This window comes from Mytilus trossulus, chromosome 7 (genome assembly GCF_036588685.1).
Source record: "Mytilus trossulus isolate FHL-02 chromosome 7, PNRI_Mtr1.1.1.hap1, whole genome shotgun sequence".
Classification (NCBI taxonomy): Eukaryota; Metazoa; Mollusca; class Bivalvia; order Mytilida; family Mytilidae; genus Mytilus; species Mytilus trossulus.
In genome coordinates this window covers 12,128,795-12,150,552 of record NC_086379.1, presented here as the reverse complement: position 1 = coordinate 12,150,552, position 21,758 = coordinate 12,128,795, and the positions used below count along the sequence as shown (strand labels likewise).

The 21,758-nt window shown below is 32.9% G+C and overlaps 1 protein-coding gene across 1 annotated transcript in view; it reads left to right on the top strand.

The window, feature by feature from the left end:
- The window catches only part of LOC134726157 (cadherin-23-like), a 60,998-nt gene that overhangs the window by 19,519 nt on the left and 19,721 nt on the right, over positions 1–21,758 (top strand). The window contains exons 2-6 of the mRNA XM_063590557.1: positions 13,194–13,277; positions 14,210–14,370; positions 14,829–14,888; positions 18,593–18,685; positions 21,030–21,116. Coding sequence (XP_063446627.1) covers positions 13,194–13,277; positions 14,210–14,370; positions 14,829–14,888; positions 18,593–18,685; positions 21,030–21,116 — 485 coding nt within the window. The remainder of the gene's footprint in view (positions 1–13,193; positions 13,278–14,209; positions 14,371–14,828; positions 14,889–18,592; positions 18,686–21,029; positions 21,117–21,758) is intronic.

Genomic DNA, 21,758 nt, shown 5'->3' with positions numbered 1-21,758 from the left:
GCCTGCACTGCAGCCGTCCCGCTAGACCACACGACCACCTGGGCTCTCAAAAAAAGAGCTTTCGGTGGCCATATGTTACCTTTCCACGTCAGTTTTAATCTAGCGGCGTACTACAGTACATGATATATAAGGCATGAAGATGTTATTGTTACAGATCAGCTAAATTATCTATAGTAAAGGATCCTACAAATTAATGTAAGATACAGTCACAGAAAATAATTATATTCATAAGTACGTCTGAGTCAGTGACAACCTTACAACAGATGTATCCATCGGATCGCCATCAATGATGGTGATACATGGCTGTGTACATAATGTATATACAACTCGTCTAAACATCAACCCAACAATGTTAGATCTGTAAATTTGCTTTTGCAAATTTTTGGTTCTTCCCTCGCCGGGATTCGAACCCATGCTACTGTGATATCGTGACACCAAATCGCCTGCACTGCAGCCGTCCCGCTAGACCACACGACCACCTGGGCTCTCAAAAAAAGAGCTTTCGGTGGCTTTATGTTACCTTTCCACGTCAGTTTTAATCTAGCGGCGTACTACAGTACATGATATATAAGGCATGAAGATGTTATTGTTACAGATCAGCTAAATTATCTATAGTAAAGGATCCTACAAATTAATGTAAGATACAGTCACAGAAAATAATTATATTCATAAGTACGTCTGAGTCAGTGACAACCTTACAACAGATGTATCCATCGGATCGCCATCAATGATGGTGATACATGGCTGTGTACATAATGTATATACAACTCGTCTAAACATCAACCCAACAATGTTAGATCTGTAAATTTGCTTTCGCAAATTTTTGGTTCTTCCCTCGCCGGGATTCGAACCCATGCTACGGTGATATCGTGACACCAAATCGCCTGCACTGCAGCCGTCCCGCTAGACAACACGACCACCTGGGCTCTCAAAAAAAGAGGGAAGAACCAAAAATTTGCGAAAGCAAATTTACAGATCTAACATTGTTGGGTGGATGTTTAGACGAGTTGTATATACATTATGTACACAGCCATGTATCACCATCATTGATGGCGATCCGATGGATACATCTGTTGTAAGGTTGTCACTGACTCAGACGTACTTATGAATATAATTATTTTCTGTGACTGTATCTTACATTAATTTGTAGGATCCTTTACTATAGATAATTTAGCTGATCTGTAACAATAACATCTTCATGCCTTATATATCATGTACTGTAGTACGCCGCTAGATTAAAACTGACGTGGAAAGGTAACATATGGCCACCGAAAGCTCTTTTTTTGAGAGCCCAGGTGGTCGTGTGGTCTAGCGGGACGGCTGCAGTGCAGGCGATTTGGTGTCACGATATCACAGTAGCATGGGTTCGAATCCCGGCGAGGGAAGAACCAAAAATTTGCGAAAGCAAATTTACAGATCTAACATTGTTGGGTTGATGTTTAGACGAGTTGTATATACATTATGTACACAGCCATGTATCACCATCATTGATGGCGATCCGATGGATACATCTGTTGTAAGGTTGTCACTGACTCAGACGTACTTATGAATATAATTATTTTCTGTGACTGTATCTTACATTAATTTGTAGGATCCTTTACTATAGATAATTTAGCTGATCTGTAACAATAACATCTTCATGCCTTATATATCATGTACTGTAGTACGCCGCTAGATTAAAACTGACGTGGAAAGGTAACATATGGCCACCGAAAGCTCTTTTTTTGAGAGCCCAGGTGGTCGTGTGGTCTAGCGGGACGGCTGCAGTGCAGGCGATTTGGTGTCACGATATCACAGTAGCATGGGTTCGAATCCCGGCGAGGGAAGAACCAAAAATTTGCGAAAGCAAATTTACAGATCTAACATTGTTGGGTTGATGTTTAGACGAGTTATATATATATATATATATAAAACGTCTGTATAGTAGTCAACGATTTTCCCCACGAGGGCGCTGGATCGTTACGAGTAACGATACATGTACACAATAAATAAATTATATAAACGCCTAAAAAGTGTACACAACAACTCCAAATACAAAAAAAGGTAACTATAAATGTAATTATTTATAAATATTTCGGATAACAGATATCCTTCGTCAGTCAGATTCTGATGTGAAATGAATCATCTTTGAGTCTCGTTAGATTTAAACTTTTACTAGTTTGCCTGATGTTAAGGCTGTAAGAAAAATCGGATCGCGTAATAAATCACTCGATACAGACTAAGAATAAAAATATATATTAAACGTCTGTATAGTAGTCAACGATTTTCCCCACGAGGGCGCTGGATCGTTACGAGTAACGATACATGTACACAATAAATAAATTATATAAACGCCTAAAAAAGTGTACACAACAACTCCAAATACAAAAAAAGGTAACTATAAATGTAATTATTTATAAATATTTCGGATAACAGATATCCTTCGTCAGTCAGATTCTGATGTGAAATGAATCATCTTTGAGTCTCGTTAGATTTAAACTTTTACTAGTTTGCCTGATGTTAAGGCTGTAAGAAAAATCGGATCGCGTAATAAATCACTCGATACAGACTAAGAATAAAAATATATATAAAACGTCTGTATAGTAGTCAACGATTTTCCCCACGAGGGCGCTGGATCGTTACGAGTAACGATACATGTACACAATAAATAAATTATATAAACGCCTAAAAAAGTGAACACAACAACTCCAAATACAAAAAAAGGTAACTATAAATGTAATTATTTATAAATATTTCGGATAACAGATATCCTTCGTCAGTCAGATTCTGATGTGAAATGAATCATCTTTGAGTCTCGTTAGATTTAAACTTTTACTAGTTTGCCAGATGATAAGGCTGTAAGAAAAATCGGATCGCGTAATAAATCACTCGATACAGACTAAGAATAAAAATATATATAAAACGTCTGTATAGTAGTCAACGATTTTCCCCACGAGGGCGCTGGATCGTTACGAGTAACGATACATGTACACAATAAATAAATTATATAAACGCCTAAAAAAGTGTACACAACAACTCCAAATACAAAAAAAGGTAACTATAAATGTAATTATTTATAAATATTTCGGATAACAGATATCCTTCGTCAGTCAGATTCTGATGTGAAATGAATCATCTTTGAGTCTCGTTAGATTTAAACTTTATATATATATATATAGAAAACGACACCCGATGAAAATAGATATAAAAACAATGCGTATACAAATTAAAATAAATTAATCTCCGAGCAGTCGATTCTATAAGCTACTTCTTGTTGTAAAGTATTGTACGTGTCAGATAAAAAATTTCATTCCAAGTCTTGTTCGGTAAGCGGGGAAATAATTCTTATAAACATTATCAGGCGAATTGCTAAGTTTACGTCTAAACACCTGGGTGTACACTTGAATTTTGATAAAAATAACATAAATTATTTATCTGCATAAAAAATATAAAGAACTTGTAGGAGACAAATAAGCGTTATGATTCTATCTTCGTCTGCTTGTTATAACGAATACAATTGACGACAAATTAGTGCGGTGACAGAATAGAAAAAAAAACAATTGTTAAAGGAGTTGAATTTAAATTCATGGTATACGGCTAAATATTGGCACAGTTCTATAAAAATGAGTTTACCTGAAATTAAGATTGGTAGTCAAAAAGCCGTATGGTGCACTTTTTTTATTTCAGCTTTTAGTCAACAAATTTGACATCAAATGCAGATGATAAGTGGCATGCAATTTGGCTTTTTATTCAAAAGCTGCCATCGCATATCTTTTTTTTTAGTTTTATTCAAACATCCGACATGATGTTCTATGCATTAGGCAAAACAGGTAATCCTCAAAGCCTTTTGGTGAAAAACTTATGAAGAAAAAACTACTGTTAACGGGGACATACAATTAAGCGCTAATGAATGGATTATATCGTATCTAATATAAAGTAATAAAACTGCTATTTTTCTTTTAATCTTCATACGTGTTATGAGGTAATATTGTTAAAAACGATATTTTTTTAAATTTCAAAAATCTCTGTGAATCAATCATTTCCTTTTTCAAAAAAATCCGGATAGTTGTGTCCTGTCCATGATGGGCTGATATGTAGTTTTCCTCTACTATTTTGGACTTGATATTACTTTTTTTGTGGTTGTTTTATTGTTTCGTTGAACTATTTTGGTGTCCGTAATTCTTTTTTACGGTTGTGATAATTTGATTTAGTTTATGGAAGAGGCGAAATAAGTTTTTTTTGTGGTTTATTTATGAAATAGGGATCCGACAAAATACCAAAAAGATAACAAAACTAGAAAGTTCGTTGAAGCTTATCATTTCAAAGAAGCAAGAAATAAGTTGAATCCCTTAAATAGTGTTATTTTCATATGCGGAAGTTGACATAATTGATTTATTTTTACCAACGTACAGTAAATTGAGGTATTTGAACACATTTGATTGGTGTAATGATGAAATATACCCGAAATTTCGTGCATTATTGTAACATCGGGTTCATTCTATTAGCTCGAAAATTGTTTATAATAAAAACGAAAACGAATGATGCGTATGTCTATATGGCATTGTGATATCTACAGTTTGAACTGTAATTTGAAATGCAGAACCTTTTAAAGACATAAAGTAAACCGTTTTGCTTAGTTCTTTGATTGATAAATTCAGATGTATTGAAGATATCTCTTTTTTATCTACACATGTCCCAGTTAGCTTGTGATAAAGAATAACAGAAATTTGAATGTTCGCTATATATCTTGACCTTTTTATATATTTAGACGGATTGAGGACTGTAAACAAAAATCTATGATAAACTCTGGAGGGCGATTTTAACTTTTCAATGTCAATTCCCAAGGTCTCAATGTACTACACTCCTCTGCTCCACCGTACAATGTGCACATATCTCAAATGATACCTTACACTGGTGCTTGTTCAGTCAATACATACTTCCTGAACAGGGGTGTACCCTTGACTACTTAAAACAAGCCACAGGACAAACATTTTAGTCGACGATACTATCACAACGGCATAGTTAAAGTAGAAGAAAGACGTAAATGGAAAACAAAATTCTGCAAAACTCTACATAGACCACCATAGATGAACACCAAACAAACTGAAAATCAGGGGTTATCTCGTATGCCCCCGGGAGGTCTAGAAGATTTTGTTTTTTTTGTAAAACCGGAGTGTCGTACGTGGAAATTTAATGTCTGTGAAATGTATTTAGTTATGAAGAACTGTCGACTGACATAGACACAAACAAAGTGTTTATATCACCGTATCACGAGTATTGATACCTCTAAGCTCTTTTGTTGACCGACTCACTAGCAACATCTTTTTATGTTTACAATTTTTAGATACTAAATATAAGATCAGTTTTGTTGAAAACATAACCATCGGTTACTTACGTACTGTTAACTTTAATGTTTCTTTGAGTTATAAAGTTATAAAAATGGTAGCCGACTTTTGTCGGAAATCGAAGTCACGGCTATCAAAGGTTACGCTATGTGTACTATTGTTTGTCTGTAGGTTTTTTCATTCTTTTTGCCATGGTATTTTCGACTAGTAACTTTTAATGACCCTTTGGTATCTTTCGTCTCTCTTTCATATGCTTGCATCTATTGTAAAGAAAACTATATACAAACAAGGCGAGGAGTTTCATTCTCTAAAACAGAATATTTAAGTAAAGGCTGTGTAATACTTATTTGTCATACAGCCACTGTAAACTTTAATGGGAGTCAAACTGTTGTATTCTGAATTACAAGAACATTCGCAGAAGTAAGTTTTGCACCATCAGCAGTGTGAAATAAATTATATCCCTAGTTCAGATGTCAAATCACTTATACAGACCAGACTGCAGGGCATAACGACCACGACAATCGGAAACATTCTACAGACTACAGTCATGTGATAATGGCTAGTATATAGTGTCAATGCGGATCACAGATGTAGTTTTTTTCTGGACTTTTGTTTAGATATATTTAGAGTTTCAAACAGCAGGAAAAGACGTGTCTTTCAATTCAAACTTCCTTTGATCTTTGTTTCAGAAGTGCACTGATATTTCAGTTGTTTTATGTCTCAAATAAAATAGATTGACATGGCCATAGTGTATTTTCAATGACGATGATGTACAATGGTGATGGATAAAAGCTCGCTATATGTGATACACAAACATTTGACCACCACTCTACAGCAATGCACAACACTTTAAATGTCCGAAGTTTAATTTTATTATAGGATATCTGGCTTAAGAATTTTGTCGTGTTCTTTACACAAAACTGACATTCGAGATTTGCCAAACCTTCCACTTGCAAACATAATGAATCTCAGTGTATGACCAAACTCAGTAAAGACCCATCATTGTTACATTTGGTTGATACATTCAAAAATACCTACCGTTATCTGGATGATATTTTTTCGTTGAATAATCCAGAGTTCTCTAAATATACTTCAGAAATTTACCCAAACGAACTTACTTTAACTAAATCTAACATAAACAGCAGCAGTTGTCCTTTTCTAGATTTAGACATTTCAATTTCAAACGGGAAACTTCACACTAAAATTTACGACAAAAGAGACGATTTTTCATTTCCTATTGTTAATTTTCCTTTTTTAGACGGCGATGTGCCTTTGGCTCCATCATACGGTGTTTATATATCGCAACTCGTTCGGTTTGCCCGTGTATGTTCTGATGTCATAGATTTTAACGAACGTAATCAATGCATCACTGGTAAATTGTTGTGTCAGGGATTTCGATACCATAAATTACTTAAAACTTTTACTAAATTCTTTCATAGATACAAAGATTTGATTAGTAAATTTGGCTATACCTGTAGAAAGCTTATTAAAGATGGTATTTCTCATCCTAAATTTAATGGTAATATTGTACTTAAAGCGAGGAAATCACTATGTGATCCTTGTAAACTCATCGAACCTTTAAACAAACTTATAAGTAAGGGTTATCGTACCAATATTGTAATTAGATCTCTGAATATAGTTCACATTGGCACTAATATTGATTTTGTCATTAGCAAATTAAAACATAACTAAATTTCATTATCTTTTGAGGCGAGATGTATAGGGGACACAGCCACGTTAACTTTTATTTCTATAGAAGTCGCTCTTCACTATACTACTACCTGTCGATACATTTATTTTTGGCATTGCACAAGTCATGTCTTCTTTGACTATTAATGACGTTAAAATACTAAATCCCTGTGATGTGTTTTAGTCGATTTTAGTCTCTGATGCATGATTTTTTACTATTAATTGGTTTTGGCTTTTAACTAGCTGTCAGTAACTGCGAGTACTCTCAAATCGTATTTTCTTGTTAATTCGACCTGTTGATACTGTTTGTAATGCTTTTTTGTCATTTTTTATTTATATGGATCTTGGCTGTATACCAGCTTTGATTATTTGTAATATCTTAATTTTTCACTTATTCTTACAACATTTGTATAAACTTCAAGATTATAAAAAACCGGTTTTTTTCTAAAGTGAACATTGATTGGTTAAATATTTCTCAGTGTGTTTGAATTTGTTTGATAGCCTTTTGGTCATGACTGTTTGTCTCTTATATTTAATTAACTGTGCATTTGTATTCAGATATCGCAGATCAAATTTATTCGTTCTTTGTGTAATCATACGTTTTTTGATTGAGTTAAGTCTGCTAATTGATATTTTATCGTATATTTTTATATGTTGTGATGTTATGCTATTGTTTCAGAAAAAGGGAGAAGGTTTGGGCCCATTAAAACGTTTAATCCCGCTGCAAATGTTTGCACCTGTCCTAAGTCAGGAATCTGATGTACAGTAGTTGTCGTTTGTTTATGTAATATATACGTGTTTCTCGTTTCTCGTTTTGTTTATATAGATTAGACCGTTGGTTTTTCCGTTTGAATGGTTTTACACTAGTAATTTTGGGGCCCTTTATAGCTTGTTGTTCGGTGTGAGCCAAGGCTCCGTGTTGAAGGCCGTACTTTAACCTATAATGGTTTAATTTTTAAATTGTTATTTGGATGGAGAGTTGTCTCATTGGCACTCACACCACATCTTCCTATATCTATATGTATTCCAGCCAATGTTCAGTACGTCGTAATAACGTTCCAACGTTACAAAAGTCATCTGAGGTCTGAATAACTGATTATTAAGTTACGTATATGTAGAGCTATGTCAACATAAAAAAAATATTATTATGCGTCACTTAGTTTGGGATTGAATAACCGAAACATTCTCCATTGTCAAACTAATACATGTAAAAGGCTGTTCTTTCATAAAAAAATATCTTTTTAAAGTTGAAGATTTATCTTAAAATTATTTATTTTCCTATATATACGAAGGTCTAGGGCCATAAGGACCATTTTTGGCCCCACCCCAAAATTTCATTTAATTTGTCATGCTGTACGTCTATACCATAGACCTTCTGAAAATAGTTGAATTTTGGGTCTAGCTCAATTATAAGAATGTTTTGATATATTTTTTGTTGTCTGTTTTGCATGTTGCGAATTCAACGTGTATGGCTAAAACTTAAGTTTTCACTTTCATTGATGTAAACTAGATGGTTATATTAATAAATACATATTTGTTTATAATTTTCTATAAACTTTGTTAAGTTTTGACAGACGTTGTTCTTATTATTTATAAAAAATACATCATTTAAAACTGAAAACCACCCTCTTTTGTAAAGTCGCATACGTGTGTAATCATATAATGATGGGTTTTCTCTTTTTGGATGAAAAATTGAATAAGAAAGAAAATACATTTAAGTTTTCAATTATTCTACTGAAAAAATGGTATTTAAATTGGAGTTAGATATTCAATTTTGTTTTTCATTGAAAACGACATGTGACCTTTGATCAAGATTTTTTTAAAAGTGCACCATATTTTCTTTTAACAACCAGAAGAATTTCAAAAAACACATATTTCCGAATCTAATGATATATAATATAGTCGTGTACTATTTTTGACCGTTAAAACTTCATAATTCCGACTTTGGTCACCAAACTAAATGGCATCAAATTATATATTTGTTCATTTCAAGTCTGAATCTGTGCTGTAAGTTCTCACACCTTCCTTTGCTTAACGTTATCAATTATGTGTCATTCGTTTTGTCGTTTACAGTTTTAACGAGCCTGTGGTGACATATTTGTAACGCCAAAGCGAGACATATATCGATCCTAAATTTCTTTTGCGGCATCAATAATAAGTTAAATATGTGGTTCACTATTTTAAAAATAATTTTGTTAAACCATTGTTACATTTGTGCTGAGGTTGAACAGAAATTTGGTATGGTCAAAAGAGTAAACTGACCAAGAACATAATGATGAAGTTAATTTTCCCGTGTTTTACGAACAAAACTCAAATGTTAGTCTGGGATAACATATTTTACACAACATTTTCTTTGTCAAATCTTCCTCGAATTGAAATAAAATTTAGCAGAATCCAAGCATTTTTTACAATTTTTGTCTGAAGCAAAGTTTTGAAATTAAATTTGTTTAATCATTTATCAGCATAATATTAACACCCTATTTGGCTTTTGACCTTCATAGATCGTCATGACACTTGGGCCGAAATTTATCCATATTCGTTTCGTTTATTTTCTAATCATTGGTATTATTGCCAATGAGACAAATATCCACAAAAGTAAAAAATGACACAAACATTAACAACTATAAGTAACCGTAAGGCCTTCAACAATCAGCAAAGCCCATACCGCATTGTCAGATTTAAAAGGCCCCGATAAGACAATGTAAAACAACTAACGAGAAAACTAACGGCCTTATTTATGTAAAAAAATTGAACGAAAAACAAATATGTAACACATTAACAAACGACAACCACTGAATTACAGGCTCCTGACTTGGGACAGGCACATACATAAATAATGTGGCGGGGTTATACATGTAAGTGGGATCCCAATCCTCTCCCTAACCTGGGACAGTGGTATAACAGTACAACATAAGAAAGAACTACTGTATACAAATCTGTTGAAAAAGACTTTTTAACTATAATGTTTATTTATATTTTGTTGACCAATTATTGCTCAAAACTTTAATGAAATGTTTTAAAATAATAAATTGAAAAACAGAAGATCGAGGGAAGAAATTGAGGTAAATGATATGGCCTTTCAAATACCGTTTCGATCCATATCATCACTGGAGGGACATTTATAGTCGAAATTCTGGTTTACAAATTGGTTGCATCTTACGTTTGTATTAGAACATCTTTTCCGCAAGTTTATTATTTTCTGTTTAGTCTGAAATTAATATTAAGATTCATTTTGTTTCATCTTGTGATAATTGATTTAGCAATTACCAATGGCAGTCAGCATTGTTTAATGACATCAGTTGTTCGACCTGTTAGTCAAATGCGTTTTGTTAAAATATACTTTTTTCGCTTCTATGATTTTTTGGAAAATATTGATAGTGCTGTATTTAGACCCCTCTACAACTAAATATGTTTCATAAGCACACGTATAACAATTGTAGATTTTATCCAACGCAATCATAGGTTTGAACGTAGTTTTCAATTCAGAATAGTTTGTACTTTTTCAGTTTGGCTTGTATAATATTTTCCCTCTGGTTTATATATTCCGTTAAACCTATTTCGACTCTTTAAAGTTCAAGAGTCTATCCTAAATTGAAGTAAATTATATGTCCTTCCAAATACCGTTTCGACCCCTAACATCATTTAAGGTGGCTCGTGGGTACAAAAATTTTAGCAAAAAAATAAATCTTTATTTTTTCATTACAAATTTTACTTATTACTATATTAGTTGTTACTTTATAATATGGTACAAAAAAAAAATATATATTTTTGGCCTTTAATTTGAAATATCTTTTTTAACTCATCGGTGACCTATATTTTTTATTATTGTTTTCAAATAAGCTGTACATAAACTAAATAATTGTAAAATTTAAGCGATTTCTTATATTAGGTTTTATTTTTATTTCGATATTTCCTCTTTTTCTCCTATTAGTTCAACAGAAAAAAAGGACATTAACAAAAATGTATGCTTCTTCCAGAGGCAGATTTTAGCTTAAATGAATGGTGACCCCATTTTTTTATTTCATTTTTCTTTTAAGTATATGATAAAGTTCATTTATGAAAAAATATAGCGAAATCCTATATTAGAAAAAAAAATTCATTTATACCCAGGAGCCCCCTTAAGACACATTTATTGTTGAAATTCGGATTTGATGTACAAATTTTATGCACTTCATGTTTGTGGTATAACATTTTTGCCGGAAGATAATTTTTTTCTGTTAAGTATTAAATTAATATTAATATATATAGAATATCACTTGTTCGACCTGTTAGTCAAATGCATTTTGTTAAAAGACACTTTTTCAGTTTTTTTTATCTTTTGGAAAAAAATTGGTTGTGCTGTATTATGACCCTCGGGTTGCGGGTTTATCTCAACGCAATCATAGGTTTGAACGTATTTTTCAATTTAAACTTGTATATATTACGTGAATGTGTACAAAGATGATTGCTATGATAACATTTGTATGGTCAACTTACGTTATAATAATATTATCACTGAAATTTGATAGAATTACGGATGGTAAAGCGCGCAAACACAAAACAATGATATATCCTTGTTACGTAAGCAGACATAAAATGTGTACAAATGTGTACCGAAAGACTACTTAAAACAAGTTATGTTCTTCTCATTTATTTTATGATAGTATGATACTAAACCCCTAAAGGGAGGGATTGTGCCTGATATTCATATGATGAAGACATAATCTTGGTATGCGTTTACTTTTCTACATTGGCTAGAGGTATAGGGGGAGGGTTTAGATCTCACAAACATGTTTAACCCGCCGCATTTTTGCGCCTGTCCCAAGTTAGGAGCCTCTAGCCTTTGTTAGTCTTGTATGATTTTAAATTTTAGTTTCTTGTGCATAATTCGGAGTTTAGTATGACGTCCAGTATCACTGTACTAGTATGCATATTTTTAGGGGCCAGCTGAAGGACACCTACGGGTGCGGGAATTCTCGCTACATTGAAGACCCATTGGTTGCCTTCGGCTGTTGTCTGCTCTATGGTCGGGTGGTTGTCGCTTTGACATAATCACCTTTTCCTTTCTCAATTTTAGTTACTTTTTATGCCTGATAGAATATTGTGTTATAAGATATTATCATGAATCATAAATTAAATTAATCATTTTTTAAAGACAATCCGGTACATGTATAAATGTTTCTATGAAAACATCTTATTTTACCATCGCTGTGACAGAGGGTAACTTTGTCGTTATCATTTTCTGTTATACCATTGTATCCACAAAGGTTTTTCGGAATAAACTTGTCAAAAAAAAACTTGAATGTCAGAATGAATATTCAACATTAATATTGTATTGCATGGTACAATAAGGCACTGTAGTATACTGCTGTTCAAAATACATAACTCGATCAAGACATCAACTATCATAGAAAAATAAAGAATGAAGATGATGAACAGAAACAGTGCAAAAAGAAACGCCAACATACCTAGATTTTTTTTCATAAAAGCTGCCGCAATTTTTGTTTGTTAAAGAAACAAAAAGGTGGTTTCACCTACACGACAGAATACAACACACACACACATAACAACACTTAACACATATTGACGCACAAACATAAAATAATAAAATTGTCGAAGCAATATGCATACCGCAGAACAAAAAAGAACATCTTACATCAACAACGGACATCAAAGGACATAACAGACGGACATCAAAGGGCATAACAAACGTTATACCTCTATCCCAGGTTAGGGGAGGATTGGTATTCCGCTTACATGTTTAACCCCGCCATATTATTTATGTATGTGCCTGTCCCAAGTCAGGAGCCAGTAATTCAGTGGTTGTCACTAGTTTATAAGTTACATATTTGTTTTTCGTTCATTTTTTTTACATAGATGAGGTCATAAGTTTTCTCGTTTGAATTGATTTACATTGTCTTATCGGGGCCTTTTACAGCTGACTGTGCGGTATGGGCTTTGCTCATTGTTGAAGGCCGTACGGTGACCTATAGTTGTTAATGTTTGTGTCATTTTCGTCTTTTGGGGATAGTTGTCTAATTGGCGATCATGCCACATCTTCTTATTTATATAATGACGCACGTATGTGAGGAATACGTTATCTCCAAATGCAAACAATTATTTCCTAATACCAGTACAAACAATTATCATTACAATTGCGGCTAAATGTTCAAATATCTTGTTTTGTCAAATTTTTAATAGGTTTATCAGCACAGTCTATACAGGAACCACGTTGGAATGATGATATCCACAAAACATACCTAAAACCGGAAAATTTATCACCAGGTTGGTAAAAATAGAGCAGATTAAATTGTTTGCCTATTTTTTTGTGATTCATTACGAATAAATAAACTCATCGTAGACATATGCATGATATATACCTTGACAAAAAAATTTATATACGTCAGACGCGAGTTTCGTCTACAAAAGACTCATCAGTGACGCTTGAATCCAAAAAAAGTTGAGAAAAGCCAAATAAAGTACGAAGTTGAAGAGCATTGAGATCCAAAAAATCCTAACGTTTTGCCAAATACAGCTACGGTAATCTATTTTTAAGGCAGAAAAGGCTTTCACAAATTTAAGTTGTGTAGGAAGTTAATTTATAACAACAAACATATCAATGATAATTCGAGTCAACACATACGTGCTGACTACGAACTGGGTTGGTGATACCCTCAGGGAATTTAAACACCACCAGCAGTGGCATCGACAAACTAAGAAGTCCAAATTTGAGTCGAAAGCTATATGTTAAAATACTTGAAACATTACTATGTGTAAACTTATAAATTAGCACTCATAATATAAGCATTTTATTCTAATGTGTTATGGCATTGGTATTTATATCATGATAGTTCGTTTCATCGTTGTAAATTGTGGTAAACAGGAGATAATGACACTTAATCATGTTCCTTTGCATATAAAAAAAGTATGTATCTATAAGTTTTGATGTAGGTCAAATTCTAGGTCAGTATAACATCATGAACATCGATGAGTTTATTTTTCCTAATTAAAAGGAAAAGTATTGATAGTTAATTCATGTGTTCATCAGACATATTGATTTCACCTAAAATATGGTAAGACTAGCATATCAGCAGTATGTATGTGTTAAAAAATGAATATTCAGCTCGACGAATAAAAACTTTTATGAAAATCATGTAACCAAGCGCCTGTGAAATAACCAATAGTAACATGATATTACGTTAGCTGTCATATTTTAGGGTCTGCATTAGTCACAATTAGTGCCGAAGGACAGAATGGTGTTGAAGTTACTCTCACAACCTATGGCAAAGAAACAGAAAGACGAGTTTATTTCAACTTTACGACAAATGGCATAACAAGTGTTGGCACCGTTTATCTAAAGGAAGAAATGGACAGAGAAGTAAAAATAACACTAGCTATATTTGAATTTTGTTCTGTTAACTTTGTTCAAACTTGATACCAATTCCGTTCATTTTCATTGCCTTCTTGTTTTCAAACACTGAAGTTGTTACGATAATAGGTCACAAACATATCAATTAGTAAACGTGTGTAATTAAAAGAAATACCTTTATAATACTACTAGTTTCCTTTTGATATACAAGCAGTGTTTTAATCCTTTTGTTAAGAATTGAAGGATGATATATTTCCTCTAGCACACCAATTGCAATGTTGATTCATTTTTAAAATTGTATGGAGAAAAGTAATAATTACTTTGTGTTGAAACAAAACACTTTCTTATGATAAAATGTATCATTAGGGAATACAAACGGTTGATCACATCAACACTTTTTGAATTTCTTATTGTAACATGTGTAAGATACTGTAAAATAACATAATATTGACGCTTTTTAATTTTAGGAAAAAGGTGAATGGGAACTGTATTTTAAAGCTTACGACAGTAAAATAAGAGTTGATGAGGTAAAAAAGTACTTATTATGTATCTGGCGAAAGAAATTGTACTGCCATTCTGAACATATTTGTCGGAGTTAAACAGACAAATTATACTCCAAGATGGATGTAATGACATTTTTTATATCCATTTTTCATTGGCAAATGTTCCTTGCAGTGACAACATATCAACAGTATCTGCATATGGATTATGTTTCTCAGTTGAGAAGATATTCAAGGAATTTTATTAAGAGAGCCGTGGTGTAGTGGTTAGTGCATCGGACTACAAACACAAAGGTTCCTGGTTCGATTCCCGTTTGGGATGAAAATTTCAGGAACTCAATTTTCGGCTCTCCCTTGACACCATACCTTGCGAGTATGGTCTTGAGGAAACGATGATAGTCCGTCGGAAGGGGACGATAAATGGCTGACCCGTGTTAAGAGAGAGCCATATCTCTTGCACGTTAAAGACACCCTTGTAGATTTCGAAAAAGAGTAGGTTAATGCCGCTACAAGGCAGCACTCGTACCCCCAAAGTGGAAAGGGATTAATATAAGTTCCAAAACTTGTTTCCCAATCCACTATAAATAAATAAATATGTTTAAACTAATATTCAAGGAATTTGAATTCACCAAGATACCAGGCCGATTTGTTGGTATGAAAGACGAGTGTCTCGAATACACGAGACTCATCAATGACGCTGGAATCACTTTTAAAACTCATCAAAGTTATGAATTGATATAAGATGATGTTTAGAAGAACCACATCAACAAAAGACAACCACTGAACATCAGACTTTTGATTTAAGACAATCCTATAACATGCATAATTATATAATTATCAATAACCTATAATTTGATACGATAGACGCCCGTTTTGACTACATAATTGGCTCTCAAAAACAAATGGTCAACGGAATATCCAGATATATAAAATACAATCCTTTTATATAAGAAGATTAACACAAAACGTACAAACAAATGATATTTCAGTCAGTATACAAGTGCTGATTACTGCACTTGTTAAACCCTAGGAGACAAAATGTCAACCGCAATGGGATGGTCCCAGTGGTTAAATAATCATGATAATCATCAATGATTTAGGTACTATTGATTTTGTTAAACAAGAAAAGTATGCCAACCTTGCGTGAACCGTCTACTCTTCCGAAGAACCTGTGATGATACACATAATTTGACTATGATGACTAAATCTTATATCAAGGGGCAAATTGAGCTTTTCTCATCACTTTGCGTACGTCGTCCGTAATATTCTCCTCTGAAACAACTTAGCAAATTTCAATCAAATTTGTTCATAATCATCATTGGGTTATCTTGTTTTAAAAAAAATTTTGATGACGCGGCTCGCCCTTCAAGATGGCCGTTTGGGTAGATTTTGCTTATATCTCAAAACCAAAGCATTTACAGCAAATTTGACATGGATTAAATTTGTTCATCAATTCCAGATCTTTCTGTTTTGAAATGTTCAGACATATAAGGCAACTCGTTGTTGGTGTGCTGCCCTAGAATTGGTGATTTGTAAAAATAACAATAAATAATGTTCAGCAAACTAAAATCTTCAAATAAGCCACAATGGCCAAAATGGTCAATTGACTTTATAAGGAGTTGTTACTCTTCAACGTAAATTTTGAACACATTTTCGTAAATGTTTGTAATCTTACAAAAATGTTTTGCTCTGAAACTACTAAGACCTATATGACCAAATTTATTCACAATCATAATAATGGTATCTAGTCTTAAAAATGTGTCTGTTGATCACGCCTGCCAACCAACATGGCCTCAATCGCTTAACAGAATATATGGGTAAGATGTATAAAAAATTAGACAACCGTCCACAAGAGACAAAAATGACACAGAAATTATAAACTATTTGCCACCGTACGGCCTTCAACAATGAGCATAGCTGATACTGCATAGTTAGCCATAAAAGTCCCGAAATTACAATGTAAAACAATTCAAACGAGAAAACTAACGGCCTTATTTAAATATAAAAAAAAAATGAACGGGAAACAAAAATGTAACACACATACAAACGACAACCACTGAATTACATGCTCCTGACTTTGTACAGGCACATACATAGGTAATGTGTCGGGGTGAAACATTTAAGTTGGATCCCAAATCAAAATATGAATATAACGCACGTTTTAGTCTATATCTCTGAACTTAAAGCATTTAGAGCAATTTGAGAGAATTATCTGTCTTACAATTTTCAGATAATTCAAACAACCTGTTGTTGGTTTGCTGCCCTTGAAATGGTACTTTTAGGAAATATCGCAGTTTTTTTTATGATAATCTTGAATAGTATTCTCGATCGAAATAACCTGTAAACAGCAATAATGTTCTGAAACTGAAGCAGAAATATAACGGTTGCATTTTTAATGTAGCAATTGTACATAGACATATCAGGTGAGCGACACAGGCTCCTTTGAACCTCTAGATCCGTGTCGATCTTGTGAACCTCTTCGTAAATTCTCCGATTTATTTATCTCCTCTCATCGATAAAGATATAAGGAAACAAACAATATGATTGTCTTTAAATAAATATTCATTGTAATATAATCAACAGACAATATCATTAACGATACTTATGTCATTGCACCAGATACACATTTCGCAGTCAATATCTCTCCATTGATGCTCGAGGCTAAATAAAGGCTTAAAACCGTAACAAACGATAGAGTGATCAAATCCTAAAAACCTAAAGTAAAGCCAAGTACGGACGACTAGGAATCAGAGTATAAAATTGAGAATGGAAATGGGGAATGTGTCAAGGAGACAACAACCCGACCAAATAAAAAACACAACAGTAGAAGGTCACCAACAGGTCTTCAATGTAGCGAGAAATTTCCGCACCCGGAGGCGTCCTTCAACTGGCCCCTAAATAAATAGATACCAGTTCAGTGAGATTGTTTCACCAATAGAAACTTAAATCAAAATAATACAAGACTAACAAAGGCCAGAGGCTCCTGACTTGGGTCAGGAGCAAAAATGTGGCGGGGTTAAACATGTTTGTGAGATCTCAACCCTCCCCCTATACCTCTAACCAATGTAGAAAAGAAAACGCATAACATACGCACATTAAAATTCAGTTCAAGATAAGTCCGAGTCTGATGTTAGAAGATGTAACCAAAGAAAAAAAACAAAATGACAATAATACATAGATAACAGCAGACTACTAGCAGTTAAATGACATGCCAGTATATGAACATTAGGCACAATCCTTCCCTTTAGGGTTTAGTATCCTACCATCATAACATATATGAGAAGAACATAACTCGTGTCATGCCAACGACTGTTTTTAGAATAAATGTGTTTAGTTCCGATGCAAAGACCTTATCAGTGACTCAATATTAACATCCAAAATATGCAATCTTTATTTAATGACTTGACAACAGTATCGTTATTATGTCCCTTCTTAATATGTCTATTCAAAGGTTTTGTTAGTTTCTGAGGTAAATACTGACACCTTTCAATCAAAGTGTGTACGTATTCTAAATATTAAAGCATATTTATTTATAGAAAACAAAGAAAATATAATAACCGGGCAGTAAATTATCGAAGACAACTTTGTGAACTTGAAACCAGGAAATAAATTTCGTATAAAACACCATATAAGAAAAAAAGATTGAACAACAAGTCGTTAAAAAACTTATCATGTTACAAGTTCATTATTCCTATTATATACTTAGCATTGTAGAATACTTCAACTTTCAGGTAAGAGAAGTGAAATTGACTATATACATTACAGACGTAAATGACAATGCACCAAAGTTTATAGAACCTATGTATCAGCAAGATATACCTGAGGTATGTGAATACAAACTACATATTCAGACCTGGAAGTTTAATTAACAGACTTAAGATTTCTCTGCTGTATGCTCATTTTGACAATTAAAGTCATTTCATTGAGCGAACCGGTTTTCTCCGTCAATATAATTATTCGATTATATTTCCCTCCGTTCGTGAAATCATCAACTAAACAGCAAAGACGTTTTTTTTTCTTTTTTGGTTGCAAAAACTTTTTTTTTATGTTATAGACTAATACATGTATAGTAACATAATGATATCAAATACATTGATAATCATTTACTATACGAATCTAATTGAACTACTACTAATGCTATTTTTCGAAATTTTGCTCTGATCTGACTGACTGAATCTTTTCGTTCTCATCGCAGTAGACTGATATGAACAATTATTGCTAGAAAATTAGGGCGCACATGTCGTCATTGGATAAATAGCGATAAACAGGTTATCAATGGTCATCCCATCTTGATTGCTTTTCTCATCGATTGAGAGAGAACAAATGCTGGCTTCAAACTAAAACAGTGGAAACTCATCAACCCCGAAAGAGAGAACAATAGAACAAACCAAACATTGAAGTGCAACAAAAACAAAAGCTAACATACATAGAAACGAACTCTTTGAATGCAAACATTCCTGACTTTTTAAGGGGGGGGGGGGGAATTTACCAGAGACATTTGGTACATGAAACATGCTTACATAGAGATATATATTTGGAGCAAGTTTGTTTTATAAGAAGAACAGATAACTCTTAGGTGTTGTTCGTTATGCCTTTTTATGATTGATACAAGCCAATTTATTGAGAGAAGCTATAAAAAAAAAGAATTCAAAATTTACTCTAACTGGTCGTTAATCAGTTACTGGTCCTTTGGTGCATATTTCTTTTCTGTTTTTGCAGAACCTTTGCCATCTTGTTCTTCTGTTCTTGTTATTCCTGCATTATTATGAACTGTATTCCTGTCAAGTTTTTTGTCTTTTTAGCTATTTGTTAACACTGCCATAAAAACATGATGTTAAGATAGCCATACAACCATGTTCAATCCACATTTTATTCTTAATATGTCTTGTATGATTTCGGGATTTGTCAGTTGTTCACAGATTGTCTGTTTCTATGTATGTTGGCGTTTGGTTTTGTTGCATTTCAGAGTTTCTGTTTTTCCTCTTTTTCCTCTTAAAGCTCATGTGTTTTGCCACTTTTGGTTCCTGACCTGCTTTGTTTCAAGTAAATTGAGTTATTTAACAGTGGTATACTACTATTATCTTTATTTTCTTATTTCTCCTGATTCTTTTGTCATATAACATGTATAGGATGTTCATTTATGCCTGTACCTAGTCAGGAATATGACAGTTCTTGTCTATTCGTTTTGATGCGTTTTGTTATTTGATTTTGCCATGTAATTATGGACTTTCCGTATTGATTTGCCTCTGAGTTCAGTATTTTTGTGATTTTACTTTTTGGTACTGGAAAATGCTTACTTAGAGGTATATTTTTTAAGTGAGTTTCTTTTATAAGAGTGTCAGATTACTCTCAGGTGTTTCGTTATGCTTTTTTATGATTGAAACAGTTAAATATATACACAGAAAAACTACTTCATTTCAAACAAAATCGGATTCAAATTCTACTTCAACTGATCGTTAATCAGCCACTGGTCCTTTGGTGCATATTTTTTTCTTTGTCTTATTATTCTTTTCAGTTTTTGCAGTAGCTATCAAATATTATTCTTCTGTTCTTATTTTTCCTCCATTGATTTGAACTGTATTCCTGTCAAGTTTTGTTTTCATTTTAGCTATTTGTTAACATTGCCAAAGAAGTGTGAGGTTTGGAAAGCTATAAAACCAGGTTCAATCCACATTGTTTTCTAAGTATGTCCTTATCATTTCAGAAATATAATAATTGTTAATAGAAAGTCCGTTTAAATGTCTGCTGGCATTTGTTTGTGTTGCAGTTCAGTGTTTCTGTTGTTTTATTTGGTTTCCTCTTATAACTGACGTGTTACCCCATGGTTGACTCGTGACCTTCTTTGTTTCAAGAAATTCGATTTATTGAACAGCGTTATACCACTTTTATCTTTATTTTCTATTTCTCTGATTGTTTTAACATATAACATGTATGAGATGTTCATTAATTTATTTATTTCGACAATTGCCGTAGTACTCTCTGCAACTATAAGTTCAAAATGAGAAATAAGAATGTAAGTACTGTGTTGCAAGCACACACAAGAACAAATGAATTATCTTTGAATGATTGCGAAATTGAAGAGTCAAGATATGGTATGTTTATTGTTATTCGTCTTGTGCCTTGTAATAGCAATGACATCAAATATAATGAATTCATTTAACTTTGTAGAACGAAAACGTGTCTACAGAGGTATTGAAAGTTGTAGCTACAGATCCTGATAATTCCATTGGTGGAATAGTGAGATATTCACTTCAGGTAAATATTTGGTTTCTAATTTAAAATCATCTAACATTATGAAAACATTTGAATGAAAGCGTGATAAAATTAAGATACTAAGAATATTTGTTTATCAAAAAAAGACTAAGTTGATAGCAAGCGCGATAATATTTTTTTGCTAATCATAGTTCATATTTTGACGTTGTGTCGTACACTCTTTACATTAGTCTATGTTAGGAATAGGTTCTCAAACCGGTTTTAAATGTATAATCCATTAACAAAAACGAAAAAATGTCAGGAAATGAAGCGAATGATGTTTTCTGTAAAATGTTTTCTTATTATTTTTTTCAGTACCTTTTTTAACAGATGTTATCTTTTAATGAATCATCTTGCTTTTGTGTGTGTTCTGTGGGCACAACTAATAGTCTTTGATACGATATTTAAATTATTGGGCTTGAAAAAAGTAGGGTTTTAGGTTGTTGTATTTTTTCATTTTTGTTTAAAATGGCGACCATGCTATCTTTCTATTTAAATTGATATGTAATTAGATAACCTGCTGTTGCCTTTTCTTGAAAATATGTTGATAAAAATTACAATAAATATACAATAGATATGATTAAAAACAATGCATATTTGTATTTTAATTATTTTTTCTCGTGCACATTTTATACATTTGTTGTA